Genomic DNA, 20,104 nt, shown 5'->3' with positions numbered 1-20,104 from the left:
TGGAGAAAAGTGTTCTCATAGTGTTATAAATTGGTAAAATCATTCTAGCTATGAATTGAACTATATATAAGCTTTAAATAAGCCTAGCTTTTAACCCAGCACTTCTAGCAATACACAGTGCAGAGAGATTCAGACAACTGCTCCAATCCAGCCTCCACAGTCACGGCTCCTATAGTATCTCTCCATTCTATCAAATAGGAAATGGTGGTTATCTATGATATGATCCTGCTTTGTCTTCTGTAAATGCAGATTAATGACTTTGAAAGATTCATTGCCTCCAGCTAAACAACTAAAGGCCTCATTAACTCTGCTCACTTTATTCAATTAAAACTTTTTTTAAAGAGAAAATACACACAAAAACAAAAAAGAAAGCCCCACAAGACTACTCTACATCTAACAAACATCTTCCTCGCCAACACTCTATTTTGTTGTTAATATATCTTTATTGATTTCAGAGAGAGGAAGGAAGAGGGAGAGATAGAAACATCAATGATGAGAGAATCACTGATCGGCTGCCTCCTGCACACCCCTGCCTAGGGACCGAGCCTGCAACCCGGGCATATGCCCCAACCGGGAATCGAACCATGATCTCCTGGATCCTAGGTCGATGCTCAACCACTGAGCCACGCCCGGCTGGGCTCCAACACTCTAATAATGGAAACATCTAACATTGACCCAATATGTACGGTGCCGGACACTGTTGTTTTGGGACATGTGAGAGCCCGCTTCACTACCCTACAGTCCTCTGAGTAAGGACTATTGCTTTTATCACGCCCATTTTACAGGTAAGGAAAGGGAGAGACCTAAAGGTGTTAGATAACTTGTGCAAGCTCTCACAGCTAGTAAAGAGAAGGTTGGGATTGTGGACAAAAAAGGGGGCACATACTAAATCTGACAAGCTCAGGGGAAGCCTGCATGGCAGCCTTACAAACCTGGAGACCTAAGTAACCACATAGGATGGTCTGAAATGAAAACTTTTCTTTTTTTTTTTAATATATCTTTATTGATTTCAGAGAGAGGAAAGGAAAGGGATAGAGAGATAGAAACATCAATGATGAGAGAGTCATTGATCGGCTGCCTCCTGCACACCCCCGACTGGGGATCGAACCTGCAACACGAGCATGTGCCCTGACCGGGAATTGAATCCCAATCACCTGGATCCTGGGTCAATGCTCAACCGCTGACCCACGCCCGGCCGGGCTGAAATGAAAACTTTTTAAAAGTGAGTATGGTGGATAGTTGTGTCCTAGGCAGAGATTTTCCTTTACAAAAGTCAGTCTTTATCATAGAAGCATGGAACAGACCGATGAATCTCAGAGGGAAGGCAGGGGCAGGTGGGTGGATGGGGAGACATTAACCTAAGAATTTATATGCATATATGCATAACCCCCCATGGATACAGACAATGGTGTGGTGAAAGCCTGGTGGGAGGGGTGCAGGGGGGAGGGGATCAATGGAAAAAAGGGGACATTTGTAATACTTTCAACAATAAAGACAACTTTTTTAAAAAATATGTCCCCATTGATTTCAGAGAGAGGAAAGGAGAGGGGGAGAGAGAGAAAGAGGCAGAAACATCAATGATGAGAGAGTCATTGATTGAGCCCACAACCTGGGCATATGGCCTGACCAGGAATCGAACCCCAATCGCCTGGATCCCAGGTCGATGCTCAACCGCTGAGCCACGCCCGGCCTGGCAAGATGAGTTTTTAAAAAGTCAATCTTTACCTTAACTAAGCCTATTTTTTTTTTATTGTAAGACATAATTTTATTATTTTCACTACTGAAAGGAAGGTAATCTTAACATATGCATTCTTTTTCTTCTTTGTTGAAATTTGTAGACAGCATTTCTTGTATGCAAAAGGTTTCAGTAAGACCCATTTTTTGGTACTTTGAAAAGTTGGTTAGACCTAGCTGGTGTGGCATAGTGGTTAGAGCGTTGGCCTGTGGACTGAAGGGTCCTGGGTTTGATTCTGGCCAAAGGCACATACTTCTATTGCAGGCTGGAGGCAACCAATCAATGTGTCTCCTTCACATTGATGTTTCTATTTCTCTCTTCCTTCCACTTTCTGTGAAAAACAATGGAATAAATATCCTTGGGTGAGTATTAAAAAAAAAAAAAAAAAGTTGGCTTTGCTCTTGTTCTTGAATAAACTATGTCTCCTAACTAATTTGTTTTTTAAATATACCTTTATTGATTTCAGATAGAGGAAGGGAGAAGTAGAGAGAGAGAAACATCAATGATGAGAGTCATTGATTGGCTGTCTCCTGTACGACCCCTACCTGGGATCAAGCCCTCAACCCCGGCATGTGCCCTGCGTGGGAATCGAACCTAGATCTCCTGGATCCTAGGTCAGTGCTCATCCACTGAGCCACGCCTGGCCAGGCTTACCTAATCTTTTTTATTTCAATTGTTCATTTGCTGAGAAAACCCTTATCATCCACTTTATAGAAATTAAATCTCAGTCATAGCCTTTTTGCCTTGTCAACACATCTTACTTAAATACAGACATGCAGATCAGACATGCTCTGCCTGAGAGCTCACAGAAGTTATGGGCCAATTAATCCAAAGGATAAGGTTACTGTGCCTATTATCTTTTGCATCTATGATAAGACACTAGAATATCAGAATAATCCTCTTTTTTCCAGACCCCTCAGGGCACAATTTCCAGCCAGAGCCTGAGACCATGGAACTGCTCAATATTATCATGTGCTCAAATACCATTGCTATATGCTGTAAATGTTAATTGTAAACTATCCTATACCCAACAATGTAAAAGTAGTGTTTGTCTCTTCCTTTCACTCTTTTTTTTTAAAATATGTTTTTTTGATTTTTTAGAGAGGAAGGGAGAGGGAGAAAGAGAAACATCTGCTGCCTCCTGCACACCCCTCGCTGGGGACTGAGCCCTGAGGGAGAATCAAACTGGTGGCCTCTGGGTGCTTGGGGTGACCCTCAGCCAACTGCGCCACACCAGCCAGGCTCTTCCATTTATTCTTTATCCAATCTCAGATATTTCTTTGCTTTGCTTTCTTCCGCCTGCCTAACCTACTTTAGGGCCTCCTCCATTGATTGCAATGTATAAGATAAACTGCAAAACTGCCATTTTTCAGAGCATTATCTCAATCCTTTGAGATGTTGCCTCCAGGCAATTGTTGTCTATTTGCTTCAGATAAATTCATAAAACTTCTCTACAGGTTTGGACATTTCTTAAATCAACAGGGTTTAAATACAGTCTGGGTTTCAGCCTGTGTTTTATTTTTATTTTAATATTTTTCCTCTTTTTTTAAAAATATAACTTTATTGATTTCAGAGAGAGGAAGGAAGAGGGAGAGAGAGATAGAAATATCAATGATGAGAGAGTCATTGGTCGGCTGCTTCCTGCACACTCCCGACTGGGGATGGAGCCTGCAACCTGGGCAAGTGCCCTGACCCGGAATGGAACCGCGATCTCCTGGATCCTAGGCCGATGCTCAACCACTGAGCCATGCCCGGCAGGGCCAGCCTGTGTTTTAATCACAACCCACTTTATTACCACTCCAGTCGCCGCATCTCAGGCCTAAAGCTACCGGAGTAGCCCCTTAACTCACCTTCCTCTTGTCTACTCTGATCCAGCTGAGAGATATTTACAAAATGCTCATCAGGGCCCACCCACCCTACCCCCACTTTGAAGATTTCTTAGTTTTTCATTGTTCTCAGCCTAAAGATCCAAAGATCATCCTGTCTAAAATACTATACTATTTCACTTTTACGAGGAATCTAATAAACACAATAAACAAAATAGAAACAGACTCACAGATACAGAGAACAGACTGATAGCAGTCAGAGGGGAGGGAGATTTGGGAGCTGAGTGAAAAAGGTGAAGGTTAGAAGCAAAAACAAAAAGGCAAACTGATGGACATAGACAATAAAATGGAGATTACCGATGGGGGGAGGGAGCGGTAGGAGACCATAAAGGGGGGATAAATGGTGATGGGAGGAAACTTGATTTTGGGTGGTGGATACACAGTACAATATACAGATGGTATATTATAGAATTGTACACTTGAAACCTATATAACTTTATTAACCAATGTCACCCCAATAAATTCAATGAAGAAAATTTTTTTAAAAAAAAGATCATATTGTCTAGATTCAGCTTAGACTTTCCTCCTCCCCCTCTGAGCTCTAGCACACAGTCCTTTTGTTGTAGGCGGTGGGGAACGGCACCAGGTGTCTGACTGGACCTGGGCTCAGCAACCTCAGTACTTGAGTTCTGGCTAGGAAAGAATTCAGAGCCAAGACTCCAACTAGAAGAGAATGTTTATTTATAAAATCACAGAGTTAGAAGAAGTAATTTGTAGAAGAAATGGGCTTAGGAAACAAGTTATAGAGGTAAAGGAAGGCCCTTGGAGCTTGGAAATGAGGAAGCTAGAGGTAAGGTGCCTGGGGGGAGGGGGAGGGTAAGGGAAATACATTGAGCATGCTCCCAGGAAGGAGAGGCATTGGGTCCTCCATCCTAAGGTTTTTAAGGGTGGAGATTTTAGGGACGTTTCCAGGGGAAGAACTTAATAGAATATTTAGCAGCTTTCCAGGCGTGTCCTTTTAGGTTTCCGGTCTCCACTGATTAATTGGTTGGCACCAGGATAGGGGATCATTATCCAATACAGCTGGTCCTGAGGTCAGCTGTGGCAGGTTTGCTGCTCATCAGGGCCTGGCACTGAAATGCAACTGAGGCCTAGATGTTATCTCTAGGAAGGAAAGGTCAGGGGGGCTCAAACCGCAAGACCAGTGATATACTAGGGGAGGAAAGTCACCCTGGGGGCTAGGTCCCACTCCACAATTGCCCGTTGCTAGGCCCCTGGGACTTTCTTCTGTGGTGACCTTCTGTACCTGGCCTGTCATCTCTGCTCTGCTCTTGTCTAACTGCCTACACTTTCATTTTTTTAAATATGTTTTTATTTTTTTAGAGAGGGAGAGAAACATCGTTCGGCTGCCTCCTGCACGCCATCGAACCCACAACCCTGACGTGTGCCCTGACTGGGAATGAAACTGGTGATCTCTCTGTGCATAGGACAATGCTCAACCAGCTGAGCCACACTGGCCAGGGCAGGCCACACAGTCCTGAGTTGAGCTGGCCTACCTCAGGGATGCCACCAGTCTGGATGCCACCAGTCTGGATGCCACCAGATACTCCCCTTCCTCTATTCATTTAGTTCAGTTCACCTGGTCCTTTAAGTTTGATACCTTCCTGACTTCTTTTCCCCCAGTTTTATAATTTTATTCAATAATCAGCAGTTCTCGTCCACATTAACTGCTTGTAGATTTTTGGAAGTAGTGACAGGCACATAAGTATCCAAAATATAGAGCTTGTTTGGTGACTTTTCATCCTCATTATGTCTTCAAAACAACCGCACCGGATTCTGTGTGGGCCATTCCTTATTCTGTTGGCCTGGACAGCTTTGTTGAGCCTGGTGTCAAGAGGCACTTTTGGAGTTCCCATCTCCTTCATGACACACTTCCAGATCCCCGTGAGTGCCCTAGCAGCAAGCTTCTTGCAGCCCGTTCATGGCTGTGCTTGTGAATGCTGATGGTGTGCCCTCTGGTCACTACCTTGCTCATGAACGTTAGGTCAGCGCTTCTCACCACTCTTCTTTTCGGGAGCCACTTTGCAGGGCCCAAGTTGGAAAAAGCCCCTGACTTCTTGATGAGATCACAATCTCTACTGCAGGATGTTGTACTTAGGGAGTTTTCCTATTTTTCAAGTGTCATAATTGAACAGTTTATCTTTGTTTTGATAATACATATAAATAAATAATACATTTAAAAAGCATGCAGCCCGCTGAGCACGGCTCAGCGGTTGAGCATCGGCCTAGGATCCAGGAGATTGAGGTTTGATTCCCGGTCAGGGCACGTGCCCAGGCTGCGGGCTCAATCCCCAGCTGGGGCGAGCAGCGGGCGGCCCATCGGTGGCTCTCTCTCATCATTGATGTTTCTATCTCTCTCTCCCTTCCTCTCTCTGAAATCAATAAAGATATATTTAAAATAAATAAAAATTAAAAAATAAAAAGCATGTATATATGCATAACCCATGGGCACAGACAATAGTATGGGGAAGGTCTGGGGGTGGGGCAGATGGGGGGTGGAGGGGATCAATGGGGGAAAAAAGGGGGAAAATGTGTAATACTTTTAACAATAAAGATAAATTTTTTTTAAAAGCATGTAAAGAGTATTTGCTTATTATTGATATTATTTGCTTAATGTCTGTTCTCTCTTAAATCCATGAAGTCAGGGTTCTTGTTTGCTTTTGTCCACCACTTGTATCTCCTGTGCAGAGCACATAGTAGACACCCAATACATTTTTCTTTAATAAATGAACAAGAGAATCAATTAGGAATAATTTTGGAACTCAGGATAGAAATTAGTGATTGATCTAATAGCATTTTATTTATTTATTTAATTTTAAAAAAAATTCTCACCCAAGAACATGCTTATTATTGATTTTTTAGAGAAAGGGGAAGGGAGAGAGAGAAACATCTATGTGAGAGAGAAACATTGATCAGTTGCCCTCCCATACATGCGCCAACTAGGTATGGAACCCACAACCTAGGTATGTGCCCCGATCCAGAATCGAACCAGCAACCTTTCAGTGTACAGGATGATGCTCCAACCAATGGAGCCACACCAGCCAAGGTCACACCATAACATTTTAAAAAGAAGCAAACAGTTTTTCTTCTGACTACTAAACATTTTTAAGAAATTTTACACAAAAATTTGTTACTTCTCTAAAAAAAATACAATAAACACAGTTATTTCTATTTTACATTTGAGAAACCAAAGCACAAATACACTGTACTTTGCCCAAAATTGCTTATAAATTACCACAACCCAACAAGTCCGAAGAAAAGAGATTTGGCTTGCCCTGGCAGGATGGCTCAGTTGGTCGGGGCATCGTCCTGTGTGGGTTCAATTGCCGGTAAGAGCACATACCCATGTTGTGGGTTGGATGTTTCTCTCTCTCCCTCTCTCTCTAAAATCAATAAACATATTCCAATAATTTCCAATCACGTTCAGATATTTTATTTTACTTTATTTTATTTTTAAATTTTATTATTGTTTAAAATATTACAGATGTCCCTTTTTCTCCCCAATGACCCGTTCCACCCCGTTCCTTCCCCCTCCTCAGTCCCCCTCCCCACCATTGTCCATGTCCTTGGGTTGTGTATATATGCAACGCTCAGATATTTTAAATTGTACTAATCTTCTTAATATATAGGACATCACCTAACCCTTTAAATATATATATATATATATATATATATTTGGTGCAATGCCTTTTGAATTGTGTTTCCGAAAATGGTGGTGGATCTAAGAATTCCTAAATCATAATCTTAACACATATTCTATCTATTAATGCACAAATTGCAGATTATATCTTGTCCAGGATCAGCTATCTGGGTTTATACTTAATGTAGAATTCAGCAATGTTACCTTCAGTTACACTGGAAAAGAAAGGTGACTCAATCAAATACTTTCTATATAAACCTTAACTGGTAAGTCTTTACTGGTTGTTGTCTGTAAGCCGAGGTAAAAAACTAATCAAAGCCCCACCCCCAACCCCCAGTATGACCTCCCAGATCATCTAGACACTTGCTTTCCTTTTGGGTACTTTGGGGCTTGCTCAGTCCACACCTACACTTCTTTCTTTACTCTTAACTCACCTTTACTTACTTCCTACGTCCATGTATTTCTTTTTTAATATATCTTTATTGATTTCAGAGAGAGGAAGGGAGAGGGAGAGAGAGAGAGATAGAAACGTCAATGATGGGAGAGTTGTCATTGATTGGCCGCCTCCTGCACGCCCCCAACTGGGGATCAAGCCCACAACCCGGGCGTGTGCCCTGACCGAGAATCGAACTGAACTTTGATCTCCTGGATCCTAGGTCAATGCTCAAACTCTGAGCCATGCTCGGCCGGGCGAGGATATGTGTTTTAGAAAGAGGAAGGGAGAGAGAAACATCGATATGAGAAACATGGGTCGGTTGCCTTCTGTACGAGCGAGACCAAGGATTGAACTCGAAACCTGGATATGTGCCCTCACCAGGAATCGAACCTGCAAACTTTCCATGTGTGGGAAGATGGGGAAACTGGAGTTTTAAATGGTTGAGTAACTTCCTTAAGACATAAAATGTTATGTGGTACATGAAAACATTTTTGCTTACCTCAAGCCACCAGCCTGGCCCTGAAATTCTACAGTTTCTACAAGTTCCGGCTTTCAACCCTTTCACACATCCAGTTCAGAAGTCTCCAGTAACTTTTGTTTTTCCCTTGGAATTTTTCTGAAGTTTTCAACTTTCCAAGGTCTCCTGATCCACCCCTTAGATAATTATGTTAAAAAGGCTCACACACAAACAAAGGCGAGGAATAGTATTAATTCATTCATACAGCAGTCCCCTTCTGAATAAAAACATACTTACATTTAGCATTCGCAAATTGTGGGGGAGGGAAAAGAAAGGAAGAGGGGGGAAAGTGCCTTTGGACGGCAGGAAGTGGGAGGAGACTTTTAAAAAAGCAATCTTGGGCCAGGGGCCATTTCAGAAGTAAGAAGATTTTCTTTTTCTAAACCTCAACTTCTTTTCTGAGTATGGAAAATGCAAAAAGCAAGAAGGTAAATACATTTTTGTGGCTTTGTTTTCTGTCTTTATGAGTCTTTTCTGTCTTTGTGAGTCTCACCATGAGCGCACTTACTCTTTTGAGAGTTTAAAAAAAAAAGTGCCTTAGAATTTTCTTCCCTACACTTGACTTTTTAAGAAGTAAAAGTTCTAGATAAGATTGCAGCCTGCTATATTGGAGTGAGGAGATAATAAGAAATGGGTTGCCTGTATTGGTTTTGAAGAGGTGCTTTATCCTGTCAAAAGAATGAAGTATCAGGGCTAGAAAGAAATAGTAACAGGAGAAAAAGGGAGGTGAGGAAAAGACTTTAGAAAAAGGCAGTTGACTGAGGCTAGGGAGATCCTTTAATTTCTCTTCCACAGACATGGATCCTAAACTAAAGGTGCTGGGTCTGAGCTCGCCTTTTTTTCCCCCCTGGGGTTGTTAGAGCCAAGAAATAATTAGAAGCCACACATACTGATGAGCACTGCAGACAGAAACCAAAGGTGAAGAGGCTTTTGAGGCTTAGTACTGTGGGGGCTAAAAATATTAAACTTTTCCTCCTACCTTCTAAGTTCTTCTGGCTGGGCTTATAATCAAGTTAGCGGAGACAGATTAGCAGGAGAAAATAAAATTTTAATACATGGGCATGGGGAATTCACATGAGCATGAAAATTCCCAAAGATAGTGAGGCAACATTGACATTTTGGATAAAATAGAAAAGGGGGGAGTAGTGGGATCTTAGATTCATAAGTGAAAATGGGCAATTTACAGGTAGCTGAAAAAGATCTGAACTTACATGGCAGAAAAATCTTTGTCAGGCAACTCAAACTATGGGACTCGGGGATATCTTTCCAACACACCCCTGCCCGAAGCCCTCCTATTTAGCACACTTAATTCAAATTAGACCAAAATGAACATCTTAAAATCTCCTTCCTGAAGCATGTTTCTTAGACTCTTGGGAAGGAAAGGGGGGAGGGTCAAAGTTCTTTTTGAGTCTTGTTTCTTAATAAACAGCTTAAAATCAATATCCCAAAAAGGCAGCCTCAGGGTGGCAAAGTTTGGTTTCTTTCAGTACAGAAGAATTGAACTCAGCCAAGGAAACATGACCACTCTCCGGGGCCTCTTTCCTAGATTTTTGCCCTCTCAATTTTAAGGCTTTTGTGAGGCCCAAAAGTATTTGGGAAGAGAGTTTTGCAAATGTAAAATCTGACTATGAATGTTAAACTGTAATAGAGTTGTATGAGTGCCATACAAATGTTAATTTGTCCCACCTTGATGGATGAGGGAAAGGCTTTAGATTTGGGAGCTAGTTGACATCGTTGGATTTAATTTTATCTAAAATGCCTATCTGTGTGTCCATAGTTATGTAACCTCTCATTCTCAGCATTTCAAAAACAAAGTAATAAATTGTCACCAGATGGCTGTGAGGTTTAAACGAAAGAAAATAAGGAATGTGTTGAACAATACCTGATAGAAGATAGAAGCTCAACAAATGTCAGTTTCTCGAATTACCCAACATTATCCCAACTGTCCTCTTACTTATTTTGGTTTATTTTGATTCAATTAACCAGTATGTATTGAGTGCCTACAACGAAAGGAAAAGAAATTCTACCCTGTGGAGCTTACAATCAAATGGAGTAACAGACATTGATCAAATCCCAAGCAAATGTAAAATTGCAGCTGACAAGTGGTAGCTATGAGGAAATACGTCGTAGATTTGACCTGGTCCGCAAATACCAGAAAGGGTTACCAAAGTGAGATTCTAAAAGAGTACGATTTTAAAATATAAATAGAAGTGGGTGGGTGGAGGAAGCCGAGGGAAATCGCTTTAGGTCAAAGTAACTGGGCTGGAAAGGAATGCTGTGACTGGAACTTAAGTCACTGCAGACAGAAATTAAAGGTGAAGAAGGAAAAGAAGCTGGAATGGAATATACAAGGCTGGTAGGTTGTATTAAGGACATTTGATTGTCTTCATATTTCCCTGCTAAGAACAATAAACGGAATGGATGTAGAGCATCCCTCGGGGAAACATTGATTTGGAACAGGTCAAGGATAAAGAAATGGGGGGAAGAAATCTTCCAGGTGAGAAATAAGGATAATGTAGGTGATATAAGGGCTTCCTCCAAAGCAGAGCATAGCTCCCTCTATCTTATTTGTATCCATATTTTCTGTCTTTTCTCATACATTCAAATCCGCCTCCCATTTCTCCGTTATTGCTTCGCTATCTTAGATAAACCTGAGCCTTAAGATGATTCCCAGAGAATGCACACTGCCAGCGAGTTCAGTGACTGTCTTGGTGTCTTGGGTGTGGGTTACCTTCAGGCAGGTAATGTAATGTGGTGGGTCAGGCACCAGAGGAATGACTGACTGGCTCCTCTGTCCCCAGCGGAACTCCTCAAAGAAGTCAGGGGAGGGGAAAAAGTCTTGCAAATCCCAACCGGGGCAAGCTAAAGAGAAACATCAGACTGCTGATGAGCCAAGTGTACAAAGAACCTCTGGGAAGGAGACCAAACGAAAGAGATCTTTGAAAGAAGACAAAGGTAAGAAGAACACAACCCCTCAGATCCCATTGCCTTGGGTTTAAGAAGCCTGAGGAATTTTTCTGGGGTAGGAAAGAAATGTGTGCCTCTCTTCTGCAAATCCCACACTTCACCTTTGAAGCCTAGCTTCAGTCTCACCTCCCTGAAGCCTTCTTCCGGTCACCTCTTAAAACTTGTTACCTCCTGTCTCCAAACTCCCACAATACATTTCTTTCCATCATCATTTTGCTTTCCCTCTGACCAGGAGAAAATTCTGAGATGTCCTAAATTACAGGCACCTAAGCGTGAGAGAAAGACAGAACTGTTAGTCTGCTGATGGGCGGGGGCCAGCTAAGAAAGGACGATTCACATTCTTTCTGTTTGTTTGTTGGAGCTTGGATTAAATTCCCAGTGGCTATTTGTGCAAGTAATTTTTTTTTTAATTTTATTTAAATATATCTTTATTGATTTCAGAGAGAGGAAAGGAGAGAGAGAGATAGAAACATCAATGATGATAGAGTCATTGATCGAGCCCACAACCCGGGCATGTGCCCTGACCAGGAATCGAACCCCGATCGCCTGGATCCCAGGTCAATGCTCAACCGCTGAGCCACGCCCGGCCGGGCGATAGAAGAGTCTTTAAACAGAACATGTGGCCCTTAACAGGAAGCTTAAAGTAAAACCAAGATAAACTGGGACTACTAGCAGGAATACAGGGAGAAAAAGATCAGTTAGCTCTTAGTTCTATTCTAGCTCAGTTGCTAATCACGCCCTCAATCGGGGATCAAGCTGGCAACCCCAGCATGCTCCCTGACCGGGAATTGAACCCCGATCCCCTGGATCCTAGGTCGACGCTCAACCACTGAGCCACGCCCGGCCAGGCTGTGCAAGTTATTTTAACCAAGGTATCATCAAACTCCAGGAGCCACAGCTTTTTCTTTACCTGTGGGCTTTCTGACTCTGCGCCTACCCCCGCCCTGGCCCCACTTCACTCTCTCCCACCCCTTTGCCCACAGCTAATGTAAATTCTTTCAGGTGGCTTACATCTTTCTTCCCCCTCCCCGCTACTTAATGTATGAAAACACCTGTAAACTCCCAAGTCCATGGCCATGTATGTCTTTTCCACCTTAGCTAGGCCGCTGATGGCTTGGACTTCATGCCTCAAGACCCATCTTCTTTTTAGCTAGCATTTTTGGCTCAATAAAACCTTTCTTTAAAAAAAGACTTTCAGCTGTGGAAATTACAATTTTTATTTTAAAACTAGCTGCTTGGAGTTAAGGACCTCGATGTGCAATGATTTGGGACAGACGGATGTAAGTTTGAAATAACATTCTTGAAACTCCACTTCCTGTTTTTTAAATTGAGGATAATACCTACGGGGCTGAGTCGGGATGGGGTGGAGGGTTGGTTGTAGTTTACGTGGAATGATTAGGTGAAATGCCTGAACTATACCTAGTGATTATTAGTGTCGACATAACTGTGTGTTCTGTAGCTGTGTTCTCTAAGTCTTTCCTGAGTGGTGTGTGCGAGGTGCCGCGGGAGACCTGTGTGCCCTGAGAACAGTGCTCCCTGATGGGGTGGGCTGGCAGATTTGGGTAATAGTGGCTGTGCTTGTAGCATTGCTGACTGGTTTATCTGTTTTGTGGGAAGACAAGGCATCACTGAGTGTTTATGATCTCAGGTCTAAAACTTTTCTCATTCCCCTGGAATGGAAGTACAATCTCTAGGCAACCTCCTTGGTGTCTGTGGGTTAAGGAGCTCACAAGTGTGTGAGGGACTTTTAGGAAATAAAACAGTGAAACTCCGTAGTATTAAGTCCTAGGTGTGAGGTCTGTCCCTTTGAAGTTTTGTGGTCTTTGGTAAGTCATTTAACTAAAATGGGAACTGTACTATGATAACTAAAAGTGATTGTACTTTCGACATTTTAAAAGGTTACCCAAAAGTTAATTATTACTAATTTTATCCCATTCTTTTTCAGCTTCCTTTCCACAAAAGATGGCACAAGACAATAAAAGAGTAAGAGTTCACAAGAAGCCACCAGTTCCTCCACTGCCCATTAAATTGCCACCAGTTAACCTGCTTCACCGAGACATCCTGAGGGCTTGGTGCCAGCAATTAAAACTGAGCACCAAAGGCATGGTGAGGGCCAGGGTGTTAGACAGTGCTGCTGGGAGGAAGGGTAGCAACCTTACTTTGATTACTAACTCATTTTTCTCTTGTCTTAGAAATTGGAAGTATATAAGAGGCTGTGCGAACATGCTTACCCTAATCAAAAGGTGAGTAATTTGTGGGAAATTTGGCAGAGTGGAAGCTTTAGTTTCATCCTAATTACCTATTTTAGTATGAAAAAGTAGTAAAGGAATTTTCCTAGCCCCTCCACTTCTTCTAAGAAGGCACAACTTCCTTGTCTTCACTTTTCACCAGCTCTGCAAAGAGTAATAAAAATGAGGCTACACCTTTTTTTAAAATATGGTTTTGTGGGTTTTTTTAAATATATCTATTGATTTCAGAGGGAGGAAGGAAGAGAGAAAGAAACATCAATGATGAAAGGGTCGTGATTGATCGGGTGTCTCCTGCACGTCCCCAACTGGGGATCGAGCCTGCAACCCGGGCATGTGCCCTGACCTGGAATCGAACCTCCATCTCCTGGATCCTAGGCTGACACTCAACCGCTGAGCCACGCCCAGCCGGGCTTAAATAAGTTTTTATTGATTTGAGGGAGAGAGGGAGGAAAAGAGAAACATCGAGCAGTTGCCTCCAGCGCATACCCCAACCAGGGATCAAACCCGCAACCTGGGTATGTGCCCTGACCAGGAATCGAACCATAAACCTTTCAGTGCATGGGACTGAGCCACACCAGCCAGGGCTTGGCTGCACTTCTAATTGCACTTTAATCTTTCCAACCCTATTTGTAGGATTTTCCTGACACAGCAAAGGAGGCCAAAATGTTGACAGTATCACAAAGGAAATTGAAGATGCGAAAGGAGAAAAAGACTCTGAAACGTTTGGGTCTTCCTGAAGTGACTGCACCCCTTGAGGAGGGGATGCCTGGTCTTGAAGGGGGTGCTACTGCTCTCCTTGAGGGAATGGACAATATTTTCGTGACAACTTCCACCCCAGATGCTGTGTTTGCCTCCTGGAGCAGAATTGCAGCCACAACTGGGAAGGTGGAGACCATGGCCTTGCCGCAGGAGGCCTCTGGTAAGCCCAATATCAAAGTTGGTTCTGATTCAGATGAGGAAATAAGTTTAATTGATATTAATCTCTGATCAACTTTAGGGTGTATCAAAATGACCTGAAGGGCTGGCGATTCCTGCCACCCCAAACCCCCCTCAGTTTCTGGTTCAGATCTGCAGTAGGGCCTGAGAACGTGCATTTCTAACAATTTCCCCGGCCCTGCTGATGATGCTAGTCATGGTGCCACCACTCTTTGAGAGCCACTGCTTTAAATTATTGATGTCATCATGAGGGGATGGCAATCTGTTAGAATTAATTTCTTTCCTCTTGAAAGAATTAGAAGGGAGGGCTCCAAAATCAACTGCCTGAGCTGAAACCCTGGATCTTCTAACATCCATTGAGAGACGTTGACAAATGGTTTCAACTAGTTCCCAGTTTTCTCACTGTAAAAGGGGTTAAGAATACTTATAATGCCTACCTCATAATGTTGTAAGAATTAAGGAAGAGCATAAACTGGCAAGTTCAATAAACTGCCTGTTGAAGTGTTGACATCCCTGAACCTATTTCATGAAGACCATTTCAGAGCTCTGGTTTAGTCTTTTTATTGAAGGAAACCAGAATAAGTCATCCACAAATATACCTCTTTGACATTTAAAAAAAAAAAAACTATTTTGAGAAGGCAATTAAACTATCTCAGGAAGAAAAAAAAACAGCCCCGGCCGGGCGTGGCTCAGTGGTTGAGCGTCAACCTAGGATCCTGGCTATCAGGGTTCGATTCCCGGTCAGGGCACATGCCCGGGTTGCGGGCTGCAGCCGATCAAGGACTCTCATCATTGATGTTTCTATATCTCTCTCTCCATCTCCTTTCCTCTCTCTGAAATCAATAAAGATATATTTAAAAAAAAACAAAGAAAAGAAAAAAAAACAAACTCCCCCTTTCCTGCCAAAAGGTAAGATATAAATTCTCCTTTTGCTTGAGACAACTCGTATCAACTGAGAGATGACACCAGAGGAACCTGCAAGCAAATCTTACTCCATTAGTGTCTTCCCATATATTTACCTCCCCACAGTTTGCCACCCTTTGGGGCCTAAAACTGCTTTCCCTTGTCTTATCATTTCTCCACAAATTTATTGTTCTTTGTAGAAAAAGATATACAAGATGGAATTCTAAGCCTCCATCCTGAGTTATTTTTTGTTGTGTTTTCTCCTACATGGTGTGCACTGCTACGCTGTAACACATTACTAAGCTGTTTTTCTCTTATTAATCTGTCTTGTTAAAGAGTCCCAACTGAAAGCCTAAGATGACGGATGGAGGTAAAGTTTTGCCTCTCCTACACCACCATCTACCCACTTGCAACTATACCACTTCCAACTATAGTTTTTCTTTTTAAAGTTGTAACAGGAACTGTCTTGCATTATTTTCTAAAGGGAACGGGATAGGACAGGTTAAGTTAGAATTCCAGGGCTCATATCTCAAGAGCTAGCACATGAGAAAGAATGAAAGGCTGTGATGCAATTTCAAACATGATAAGATAATTTGGTCTTGCTCTGTTCATACTTCTCTTTCCTTCCCCAGGTGTCATGTGGTGTGTGGTCCATGGACAAAGTCTCCCTGCAGACACAGAGGGTTGGGTTCAACTACAGTTTTATGCTGGGCAACCCTGGGTTCCTGAGAAACAAGGGAAAGTGTGTGCACTCTTCTTGCCACCTTCTTGCAACTTTCCACCCCTACACCTGGAGGACAATATGTTGTGCCCCAAATGCATTCATAGGTAATTACCTAGTGCTTTTCTCCAAACTAAAAGTGGGCACCTAGATTTTGGTTGAGGGAGAGGAGTTCTAGAGAAACATATTGATAATTACTATATCTCAAGTATATGCATTACACAGAAGAGATTTCTTTTTTTTTAATCCTCACCAGAGGATTTTTTTTTTTCATTGCTTTTCAGAGAGAATGGAAAGGAGAGAGAGAGGAACATCGATGTGAGAGGGACACATTGATTGGTTGCCTCCCGAACGCACCCCGACCAGGGCCAGGGATGGAGCCCGCAACTGAGGTATGCACCCTTGGTAGGAGTAGAACCTGGGACCCTTCAGTCCACAGGCCGACGCTCTAACCATTGAGCCAAACCTACTAGGGCCAGAAGAGATTTCTTAACATGATGGAAGAACTGACTAGATGAAAAGCAGTAAGGTCATTTTTCAGTATAGGGACCAGGGCCAAGGCTGTGAAAGAACTTAGGACAACATAGAAATTGCAAGTAGTTCAGTGTGGCAGAATATGGTGGGAAATACACCTCTGATTTCTCAGTTACAAAATGTATATAATGGTGCCCATCTAAAGATACTGTGAAAAATAAGTAAACAAGAAAAATGTACGTCTGCAAAATTTTTCAAACACTGTCTGTCAGTTGGACAGACAAGGAGTCAAGTCTGGCAGCTCATCCCTGGGTGATGGGCCACTGAAGGGTTTAAGCAGGTAAATGGACTGAGGCTTACATTGCAAGGAGGGAAGGGTGTAAGACCTATTAGAAAAATCTTGTGGGGTAATTCAGTTTTTCATGTTTAGTGAGCCTGGCACCTTCTATATGTGGAAAAAAAAATCTGGCATCTAGATAATTATTTGGTGGTTATTTAAATATTGATAAAGATAATAGTTGCAGTGGGGCTGAGCACAGAGCTTCAAGGAACAGCAGTATTGGGGGGACATGTTAAAGGAGGCAGAAAATAAATGAGGAAAGCTGGATGGAGTATGAAGTTCAGGGGGAGTTTGCAGGGAGAAGTTTTCTTAATCCCAAGTAAAGCTTGAGGAAGGTACAAATAGTATACTTGAGAGATTCAAAGCAATGAAGGGTATGCAGAAAATTTGGTGTTGGTTGAATTGGGGAGGAAAAAACGAGAGACTGCAATTGAAGGTATTTTCTGAAAGTACAAATGGAAAAGAGGAGCAACAGGATGCTTAAAGGGAATTTTCGTTAAGGGGAGGGAAGATGGGAAGGAAAGAAACCCTCCGAATAGAGGAACTTGGTGCAGCCCGTCTTGGCTCCTAGGGATCCTTTCCTCCACCCCTCAGTCGTAAGGAACCGCCCTGGGCTCTACCTCGAGTTCTCTGTTGTCCTGCTTACCCTCCACCCCTTGGGGTCGTGGTCACTGAACACCAGAGATCTGGCACACCTGGTAGAGGGTTGCAGTCTGAAGGGGGTGGGCCTCTCAGGCCAGTCTCCTCCTCTATCTAGGAGTGGCAGCCCCCTGGGCCCTGGCTCGGAGTATGTGCTTGTCTTTTCTGCTTCTGGCTGTCCTGCTTCCGGCCATAGTTCTATGCCAAGAAAGTTCAATGCAATTGAGGTCACTTTGGATAGCTCTTTAGTGACAGACTGGGGGAACTTGGAAAATGGTAACCAAAAAAAAAAATTTCACTCTGAGGCCATGTTAGACATAACTTGGCTGAAAATGCCATTCCTAGAGGACCTGGTCAGATGCCTTCCACACACTATGCTAAAGTTTAAGGGCAATTTTATTGGCAGTTCAGCAGTGGGATTCTTGATATTTCATGTGTGGTTTTTAAAAGATGACTTTCTTTTGCTTTATAGGAATAAAGTATTAATGAGAAGCCTCCAGTGAGATTATAATGCCAAGAAAAAGTACATCTATGATTATAATTAATGGTAGAAAGGTGGCTACAATCATCCATGGTGCCACTGACAGCTGAACTCCAGGCCACTGGACACCTTCCATGCTCCCCGCTTACAGGCCCACAGACCAGTGGGGAGCAGATGTTACCTTCAGACTCCTGACAGTGCCTGCTGGGATATAGACATCTGTGTTTTAAAATGGACAAGCATTTCACAAATTATCATTCATTGCAGTTAAGATGAAAAAGTCATTCACATCGTCCGATGATTACCCATCTGAAACAGAAGCGACCCCAGCAGCTCTCTCACAGCAGGAATCTGAAGCAAATTTTGTGAAGGGAGTGATGTGGAAGCAGGTGTGCTCCTGCCAAAGCTGGACTCCAGCCTCTGAATTCTGAACCCTTAAGGGGCTGCTGCCTCCTAACTAAGTTGAACAACTTCTAACTGTTGACTACCTTAAGCCAAAGGAAAAGCCGTTATTGTCTCCACTCCCCCAAAACACCTCCTTAAGATACAAAGCGTTTTTCAAAGTTTTCTTAACCTGAGATTTCTATGGTGTGTCTCTGGCATAAAAACACAGGGCACTTTGCCGGTGTTATTTCCAGTTGTAACTGTTTTGTATATTTTTGCTGTTTAAAAATGCTCGAGGTTACTTCTGAGTCATAAGTACATAATATGTTTAAAATGTGTATGTAAAATAATTCATCTGCTGTGTTCCGTAAACTTTGTTGTATGCAAATTTTTAATGCTCTTAACTCAGTAAGATTAAGCCAAAAGGCATGATGATTAGTGTTCTTTTTTTTTCCCAGTGTAATAAATAATATACACTTTATCCCTTATTGTATGTATATTATTTTAATTTTGTTTTTTTAACTTTTTCCCTGTTTACATTAGATTGCTCAGGTTTCTATTTTCCTTTCTCTCTTCCGTTATTTGGGAATTTTACTTTGCTTTCCAGTTCTGCTTATGGATAGCTCCCTGTTCTTAACACACTAAAATAAACTTAAAATTCTCTTTAATAAGTCTTATTCTACCACTAAGATTATTTATTTACCCCTCCTTATTGCCCCTGGCAGAATAAAATCTCTAGTTGCATTCTCCAATCCTCCCTAAGATCCACAAACCTCCTCCTAACTATAAAGGAGATTATGTTTAGAAAATTGAACAACTGTAAAAAAGGGGAGAGAACAGTAGTTTAAATACATAGTGTTAAAGGAGGTGTGTGTGTGTTTTATTTTAAGGGGAACAGGCTTAAAAATGTTTGTGTGCTGGTAGGGCAGAACTTGTGAAAAGGGATAAGTAGAAAACTCAAGAAGGAACAAGTGACAGGTGGGGCCATGAAAGGGAGCAGCCCGCGTTTACTTTACTTGGCCTGAGTCCCCACCCTTCCTCATCCGCAATCCTCAGATAGCAGGGCAGTTGCTAGGGGGTCCAAACATTTTTGACACCAATGTTCAGCCTTGTCAAGAGAGAAACATGAACTGAGCTTTCCAACTCCAATACATTTAACACATTCCATTTGTTTTATAGGAAACAGATCTGGATGAAATGCATTCAATATGCAGAGAAGGGTGAGGAAGGACTTGGCTTGACCAGCCAAGAACACAGCTAAGGACACAAATTTGGGCTAGAGCTAAATTTGGGACACTTTTTAAAAAAAAAAAAAAAAACTTTTTAAAATATGTCTTTATTGACTTCAGAGAAAAGGAGAGGGAGAGAGAGAGTCAGAAACGTCAATGATGAGTCATTGATCGGCTGCCTCCTGCACGCCCCCTACTGGGGATCAAGCCCGCAACCTGGGCAGGTGCCCTGACCGGGAATCGAACCGCGATCTCCTGGATCCTAGGTTGATGCTCAACCCCTGAACCACGCTGGCCGGGCTAAATTTGGGACTCTTATTGGAGAACCTATGACCAAATCAATTCTCTGTCCAGCCATCAAAAGTTGCCCTCCCCACTCCTCCCAGTTTTCTGCTCCGTCCTAACCCCACCCTCTGAATGGAGTAGGACAGACTTTACTGGTCTGGATGCTGAATTTGAGATCCTCCCAATAGTTACTGTTGTGCATAGGTTTAATATGATTTCAAACTCACTTGTTCATGACTTAAGTTGTTTTAATCCATTTGTTTATGACAATAACAAAGACAA

General features: G+C 42.5%; 1 protein-coding gene across 1 annotated transcript; it reads left to right on the top strand.

Annotated features, from left to right (window-relative positions):
* Positions 1–8,618: 8,618 nt before the first annotated feature.
* DPPA4 (developmental pluripotency associated 4) lies at positions 8,619–17,946 on the top strand. Its single transcript, XM_087817864.1, has 7 exons — positions 8,619–8,642; positions 11,016–11,169; positions 13,127–13,287; positions 13,374–13,424; positions 14,064–14,349; positions 15,902–16,097; positions 17,916–17,946. Exons 1-7 carry the CDS (start codon positions 8,619–8,621, stop codon positions 17,944–17,946), a joined length of 903 nt encoding a protein of 300 aa, XP_087673990.1.
* Positions 17,947–20,104: the final 2,158 nt, after the last annotated feature.

The sequence above is a fragment of the Miniopterus natalensis genome, chromosome 6 (genome assembly GCF_054644295.1).
Source record: "Miniopterus natalensis isolate mMinNat1 chromosome 6, mMinNat1.hap1, whole genome shotgun sequence".
Taxonomy (NCBI): Eukaryota; Metazoa; Chordata; class Mammalia; order Chiroptera; family Miniopteridae; genus Miniopterus; species Miniopterus natalensis.
This window is presented reverse-complemented; position numbering and strand designations above follow the sequence as displayed.

What these genes read in the sequence shown, in the direction of transcription:
- DPPA4 (XM_087817864.1), top strand. Translation starts at nt 8,619, where the DNA reads ATGGAAAATGCAAAAAGCAAGAAG. An exon ending in ATCTTTGAAAGAAGACAAAG is followed by an intron (nt 11,170 to 13,126) that starts GTAAGAAGAACA and finishes ATTCTTTTTCAG; the next exon opens with CTTCCTTTCCACAAAAGATG. An exon ending in CTTGCCGCAGGAGGCCTCTG is followed by an intron (nt 14,350 to 15,901) that starts GTAAGCCCAATA and finishes TTCCTTCCCCAG; the next exon opens with GTGTCATGTGGTGTGTGGTC.